General features: G+C 41.1%; 1 protein-coding gene across 5 annotated transcripts in view; it reads right to left on the bottom strand.

The window, feature by feature from the left end:
• Window positions 1-1939: 1939 nt before the first annotated feature.
• PRKG1 (protein kinase cGMP-dependent 1) overlaps window positions 1940-7914 on the bottom strand; it is a 1256614-nt gene continuing 1250639 nt past the window's right edge. For all 5 annotated transcript variants that reach the window (XM_053910263.1, XM_019430062.2, XM_019430063.2 and 2 more), the window contains one exon: window positions 1940-6339. In XM_053910263.1, coding sequence (XP_053766238.1) covers window positions 6241-6339 — 99 coding nt within the window. In that variant the 3' untranslated portion in view covers window positions 1940-6240. The remainder of the gene's footprint in view (window positions 6340-7914) is intronic.

Here is a 7914-nt window from a genome sequence, read left to right as displayed (position 1 = left end):
CAGGTCTGAGGTGGCAGTGGGAGGTCTCTGAATTGCTCTGCACGGAAAGTACCCCGGCAGGACACCAGAAACGAAAGTAGGGGCAAGCTGTAGGCACCTGGGGCTCTACACACAGAGGTTCATCTTGGCAGGATAGCTGAAGCTGAAGTGGATGTAAACTGGGGTGTTCTAGAAGTCTCCATGTACAGGGTGCCCCAAAGATGCTGCTAGAGCTGAGGCAGGGCACAGGCTGGTTGGTCATTGGGTGCTCCATGCAGGGGGTGCCCTGGCAGGACAGCTAACTTTAAAATGGGCATGGGCTGGTGTGGTCACCGAGCTCTCTGAGCAAAATATGCCCTGGCGAGACAGCTGACGCTGAGCTGGGTACAGGCCGGTTGTCCCACGGTGTCCAGTGCAGGGAGAGCCCTGGCCAGGCTACTGGAACCAAGACCTGTGTGGGCGGGAGCGTCCTGGGGTGCTCTGTGCGGGGGTCCCCTGGCCAGGTGGCTGGAAACATGTCCATAACTCCTTATGGACTTTTTCTTTGGTCTTTTACATTATCATTCCTGAAATGCTTTTCCACGAATCCTCTTTTCCTCTTTCTCTTCCTCAGATATTTTCACCAAAATGTGCTAAGGTGCTTGTTAAAAATATAGATTCTGGGGCTATGTCAAAATAACCATGGGTGGTGCTGGAAATATTTTCACCGTATTTCCCAGATACATATCACGACATCGATGTTAAAAGAACACTGGCTTGGAACATGTGTCTTGAGCCTATTAATTTCTATGAAATCTGTGCCAACCCTTAGGATTCTTAGCGAGACCTTGCTTTCTCTTTTTTCTTTTAATTTGGTGGTATTATTATGATTATTATTGCATGAGCCTTAATTTGTCTGGCTTCGCCAATGGGCATGTGGATGGTTTGTTTTTTGCCCCATAGACTCACCCTGGTCAAAAAACATAGGTGGAATAGGTAAACATTACTGTTTTTTTTTTTTTCTTTCAGTTTATGGGGCTTCTGAGTCGGAAAGGAGAAGTATGGAACAAAGAGAAAAAGTCTAGGGATCTCAGAAAAAAAAAAGGTTGCTCTGTGTTATGTGCCTTACACGTTTAGGGCTATAACTGAGACTCGACATTCTGCTTGCACATCTACCCTTAATCAAGCTGCGTGATCAACAATACATTCGAGCCAAATTGATCATCGATTCCTGCTGTCATAGGTAATTGTGTGATTTACTTCAATTGCAGTTAACTTGTGCAAGATGTGACAGTGGTGTGAATGCAACATGCTCACATGCTTCAGCTCATCATCACGAGTATTGATCTGCACGCCTCTCCAAAAACTGTAATTAACACCAAAGGAAAACAAAACAAAACAAAACAAAACTTCCCAGGATCAAAGACGACCGTTCTTAGATCAAGGGTATGAAAATCACAGAATATAAGGGAAGGATACTGAAAACCGTGGTTGAGTTCTAGTTGCAGAAGAAATGACATGACTGGATGGGCTGCAAAGGTTCACGAAGCTGCCTTTCCTAGAAGTCTTAGCACACGGCCTTGTACAAGACTTAACCTTTCTGATGTTTTGCCGAGTTCACGGTTTGACCAAGGGTAGCCCGAACAAGGAGAGTGTGGTGGGGGTGGGGGGGAGGGGTAGGGGTAGGGGCACACAGAACACCACTGAGGTTGGGGCTTGTGTGCGTATCTGCATTTGCCTTTCTGTTCACACTGGATGGCCTGACTTACCTGACTTATCCCCACTGAATTCTTTAAACTGCTCTGCTAGCTTAGCTTTCCATCAGATCATAATACATGCCGGTGTGAAGGACACCTGGGTCCTAAGTAACATTTCTCTTGTTTTAGGGACGTTCTAAAATAGCGCTGCGGCGTATTTCCATTGCAGGAAGATTCGTCAACCGTGTTCTCGAAATCTTGTCTGGAATGAAACATCAACGAAGTTCAAAAGTAATTATTTTTTTTTATTTCAACTCTATAAAGTATACAACAGGCACTCAGCAACTACAGCTGCAGGAAAAATACAGAGCAAATCAAAGCAGGTGAATTTTATGAAAAAGTTTTTAATCTACACCAAAAGAGTGCAAGTGGTCACTGACCATTTGATGACAGTGGTTGCATTCTGACTAACAAAGGACTCTTTCATGTGGAACAAATTGTAAGAGGACAAATAACCATAGCTGTGAGAATACAAAAGAACCGACCAATTGTAAAAACATCGTACGATGAAATAAAGTGGACAGATGATGCCTAAAGAAATGTCCCTTTCCTCGGAAAGCCCAAACCTCTGAGTCACTGTCAGGGTCCCAGAGTTCTGTAAATTCAGGGGCAGATAAGGAGGAGGGCTAACAACACGCTTCCAATGTTTATCTTCCCAGGTCTGTTGCAAACTTGCCTCCTACGTGATTTGCATATACAAGAACTCAGAAAGCATCCTGTTTTGTTGAGGAGTGCGCTAAGGTACGTTTTCGTCATTGGTTTCATAACGACGTGTCACTTGCTGAATCTTCTTTTGAGTTGGGTCGTTACGAATGGAGTCTATAAAATGAGGCATTAGAACTTGACTGCACTAATTTTTTTTTTTTAACTGGATCTGCACAGCTTAGCAAAACAGGAATACCTGTGTACAGACTGATAGTATGTCATAGATTAATTTGACCTGCACATACATTTATACATTTCACAGAAATGACGCTGTATCTCAGTAACAGATACACAGCTCTGGTACATGTAACAGAAATTAGAGAACAACTTCATCATTTCTGTAATTCAATATTATATAATAAAGGCTTAGAAATTGTTAGCAGAAAGAACTGTAAAACGCAGCAAGCTAAGAAAGGACAACATTTTGAGGTGGATTTGTCTCTCTCATGCAGCATAACACCAAATTTGTTTTTTAATAGGATGCCAGGAATTTAAGGCACTTGCAACAATGCCAGATAGCCAGGTCATGTCCTAAACTATGGAACAGATGAAACCGTACAGTGGACGTAATTTTCAATAATACTGACAATTATGACATTAATTCAAGTCTACTTGGACCTAAAAACATTATTCAGTACAAAGAAGATGAAATAATAATGCTGTGAAACACTAAAAAAAAGGTATATGTACCACAAAATATCACACAAAAATATCTATTTACATAAATATTTGTCTGTGGTCCTATTGTGAAAGAAAACATCGTTATGGATAATGCACAGATCACCTCTACTGTATGAATCCGTTCTAACTTCCTTATTTTCAGTGTGGTGGCTGACTTCTCTAAGCTCGCCATTAGCTCAGTCCTTTAGAAATGAAACCGGAAAAATTCAATAGTTGAATTCATGTGTTACACATGTGTGATTCACATGCAAATCCCGTAATTTTAAGAAACGTGACTTGTAAAGAATATCATCAAAATAAATTTGTTTTCAATGCCACATGGATCTGATTCATATGTGAGTAACAAAGAAGGTACAAACATGAAAATCATTGATAGGAAATTTCCAGAAATCATTTTCGCTAGCGTATTCAGTGTATCTCAAATATCGGGATGTCCCTTTCCTTTGGCAGTTTTCAGTTTTCCTGTGCGTCAGGATGCACAGAAAGCCCTTATTTCCCAGACTCAAAGTATTAACAAGAAAGTCAGTTAACAGATCACACGAGTTGGCACTATTCTAACTTAGCCAGATGTTCTCCAGCGTAAGAACATGGAGGGGTAGGAAAAATTCGGAAATGAAGTGAGATGCCCTTTACGGAGCTGACAGTGAATGTTAGCCCTAGTGTCTTAGGACAGGATTTAAATCCTTACATTTCAATGCCTAAGATTAGATGACTGTTAGCAATTTTTGGAAGATGGTCACCTTTATTTGCTAGTGATTGCTTTAGACGTCCTAATGCAGCGCCACAGGTGAAATGAACGAAGACAGAGCGACAGGTGGGAGAGACGGCCGACAGTTCCATTGAGCTGAATGTTCTCTTCATTCCTCAGAGAACCCGTACGTTGTTGTCTTAGACTTGAACCATAGTTTCAACATCCACGGTAAGGGCTAACCTCTGGGGTTACTGGGGCATTTGAAAAACTGCTGGAACAGATTCTCTTAAATAATGACGAGATAAACTTAGTATCTAGCAAATCGTTAGCATGCCTAAAGCACTCTTTTAACAAAACTCACTGAACATGGACCATGATATTGAAATTATGTACTTTTACGAGCCCAGTTAAAAGCAATATAAAAATTCTGAAATAGCACTCACAGCTGGATTTCAGCTTGGTACATTTTATATTCTGAAATCTGTAGAAGAAAGTGGATATCTTGGGGAATAAATTGATCTTAAGCAATTGTTTGCAAAGGCCAGAAAAACACAAGAGTAACCGTAACATCTTGGGGGGTCAAAGTTTTAATTTGAAAGTTTAACGTTACTCTGATTATGTTTAATATGCCCTTATAATTTTTATTCCCCAAATGTTTTTTTAGATCATTACATGTTGATATCCTATTCTAAAGTAGTCTTAGTATGAAAAAAATCAATGACCGACGTGGACATGTTTTTTGCAGAACCGTCTACGTTTGATTGACTTTAAAAAAAAGAAAATTCTCTCCTGGAACAAGGCAAACTTCAATTTGATGTACCAAATTCACACACAGCTCTAAATCAGGATGACAGCTTGTAAGATTATGCGTTTGTCTACGCAGGTTTAATGCTACTTGTCCAGGAAAAGCTTCCAAATGTCTCTGCTACTTAGAACAGCTCATAGTAGTCAACTCGCCTGCCAACAGAGGATTCACTTTAAACTGCTGATTCTTCTCCCCTCATGAAAAAGCAAATCAGTCTGGTATTTTCAGATACGTTTCAGGATTGCAATACTTCCATCCTACTTAATGAAAACTTCTGCTTAAGAAATCAGGGTCCTGTGTTCTCCTCTACTCTCACACATGCATGAACTCACATCGGCTCATTCACAAAAAGTGAATCAACACCTGGCCAGGTCCTGTCCTGTTCCCTGACCTCGCATAAGGAAGGTCCCTCATCTGGTAACTCTTGATGATTTTGTGCTTTCTTCTTCTTCTTTTTGGTTCAGGCCTAAGACAAGAAGCCAGTTGAATGGGTTTTAATCACCTTTCCCCTCAACCCTAGACTATGTTGTGTAAGTGAAATCTGACGGGAGTTTCATTGGTAAATGTAGTGAAAATGCTTGAGTCTCTGGCTACACAGGTGATGATTAGAATTTGTGTTGTCTGCTCAGACACGGACATTTACAGATGAAAGATATACATAGCACCTATATAGTTTATTTTTATTTTTGGATGGATCTTCATCCCTCTCCACCCCACCCCCCCCACCCCAAGGGTTGATTTTTATAAAAGGGACTATTTTAAGCCTCAGTCTGAGAGTATGTTAGGTAATAAAGAAAAATCAATTGGCTGCTAGTCACTGATTTCCAGGACCATCTTGAAGCACGATATTTTAAACGATATGAAATGGTTTGTGAATTGCTTTTTTTTTTTTTCCACTCTGTCATGCCAATTTATCAAGAAAAGAAACAAACAAATGTCATGCAGGTTTTTTTTTTTTTTCAATCCTCCGTGAAAACGCATATATATACCTGCCGGGAGGCTTCATAGCAGTTGTGCTTTGATTGTATCAATTTTTAAAATCTGTCAGAAAGGAAAGGTAACATTCAGCCTCGTCATCAGCACTGTTGGGAAACAAAATCAGGAAACTTCTAGCACTGGTTTGACATGAACGCCGTGACCCATAGACGCGTGGCCCTCTTCCGTATGGTATAGACACCGGCTTGCGCTCATAGATCCCATGGCCTCCCTTGAAGGAAAGGAAGAGCCCCGTTTTGGTACCACGGCAACCGATCGGACCCCATACATTATTTTTTGATCTTGGCCATTCTAGCCAGGTACGGACTCTTTTTCTAGGTTGAAGTATTTCTTACAGTCTTTCAAATTACAGTCAGAGCAAAGCAAGATCATTGCAACGACAGGAAACCTCTCTTTACTGGCGAAGGGCTTTGCTTCAGGACCACCATGTCAACTGCTATTGTTAGGATCAAACAGAAAACATGTAAAGAGCACTACTGTCGTCTAAGCAAGAAGTCCTAATGCCACTGTAGTTACTGGAGCAGCATCGATCAAAGGCATCATGGTGACCCCGAGCACTGATCTTCTCTCCGTCCCTCAGGTTTGCTGTCAGCCGTGTCTCAGAGAAAGCTGACTTCAGCAAGGCAGAAGCAGGTAAGAGAAATACATTAGAAGTCTATGTCCCAGCCCGAGTTGTCATCAGGTGGTGGTTCATCACTGTCCTCAGGGAAACTGTCAAAATTGCTTGTGTCTGTGGGTGATGCAACCTACAAATGAGAGAGGGGGTGACCGAGAAGGGATTTCTTGATTTTTGGTTGTTTTTTTTTTTTTTTTAGTAAAATCCCAAACTAGATTTTTAAAAAGCATTCTTTATTCATTCCCCGATCAGTGACTGTTGTTTGAATGGCTACCAAGTGGCAGGCTTTGTGCTTTTTACTGGGGCTAAGGGCAGTGAATAAAAAAAGACATTGCTCTTGCCCTACCCTGGCAGGGAGTACTTTGTAGGACTAAAAACAAATAATCACAAAAATCTGTAGATGACTATAAGGCTTGCTTAGTGTTAGGAAGAAAAAAGAGTTGAGAGTATGAGTGATGATGGAAAGCCTCTTTGAAAAAATATTTCTTTTTTTTTTGTTAACGTTTATTTATTTTTGAGACAGAGAGAGACAGAGCATGAACGGGGGAGGAGCAGAGAGAGAGGGAGACACAGAATCGGAAGCAGGCTCCAGGCTCTGAGCCATCATACCAGAGCCCGATGGGGGGCTTGAACTCACGGACCGCGAGATCATGACCTGAGCTGAAGTCGGACGCTTAACCGACTGAGCCACCCAGGCGCCCCGAAAAAATATTATTTCAAAACTAAGAATTGGTGAGTTCAAAAAAGAGGATGTAGCACGTGCAAAGGTCCCGAGGTGAGAGAGAGTGCTTCATGCTGTGAAGTGATCCAAAGGGGCCAATGTGGCTGCTGTGTAAGAGAGGATAGGACTGGACTGAGAAATAGGAGAAGCAGGCAGAAATCAGGCTGGGTAGAGCCCTGTAGACCATCTTAAGTCTTGTGTGTGTTTATTTCAAGTAGAATAAAAGCCATTTCTGACCTCGGTCAGAACTCTTGCAAATTTCTTGGGCAAAGTCCAAACTGTAGAGCATCAGTAAAAGCAGTAAAAAAATCCATCCTTTAGTTTCCCTCATATTCTATAATATTTAGAACCTCTTATACACTAATATATATATGGGTATATCCATAAAAGGAAACCTCTGGTAGATGTAGGCAAGTATAATTCAGGCTTACTCTCTACTCTTGTTCTAAAAACAAAACTTGAAGAACGCAGTTAGAATCTGCTATGTGAGCCACGGTAACGGGGTTTTTGTTTGCGAATAGGCATAAGCACTGACACAGAAATAAATCTCAGAAGTAGGGAAAATGCTTCTGAATAAAGAGCAGGCTTGAGTTAGTCCCAGGGGAAGGAAGCATATACCTGAAAGGCTCAGGACCACAAAGCAGTCTGTGCCTTTTCGTAAAGATGCAGCATTAAGCAGAAATACGTAAAAATGCAATCAACTGAAATCTATTTCAAGTTAATACAGTCCAAACACTGAGTCACCCTCACTGGGCTGCTATTTCACAGAAAACCCGATATGTTCAGAAAAGACAGTTAAGGAACGAGAATCCTTTTCTTTTAGAGCCCGATAAAAGGATAAATTAGAACAAATAAACAGGTAATGATACAATACACATACAATAACCATCTCCTAACTGGCCTCTTTTTAAGGTTGCAGTTTAGATACTATTCTAATGTGGTGCTTCTATAATTTATTTAATCTGATCACAGGATAAAACCTTG

The sequence above is a fragment of the Panthera pardus genome, unplaced genomic scaffold (genome assembly GCF_024362965.1).
Source record: "Panthera pardus isolate Hobbes unplaced genomic scaffold, ASM2436296v1 HiC_scaffold_22, whole genome shotgun sequence".
Classification (NCBI taxonomy): domain Eukaryota; kingdom Metazoa; phylum Chordata; class Mammalia; order Carnivora; family Felidae; genus Panthera; species Panthera pardus.
The sequence above is the reverse complement of the archived record's forward strand: the minus strand, read 5'-3'. Positions and strand labels throughout refer to the sequence as shown.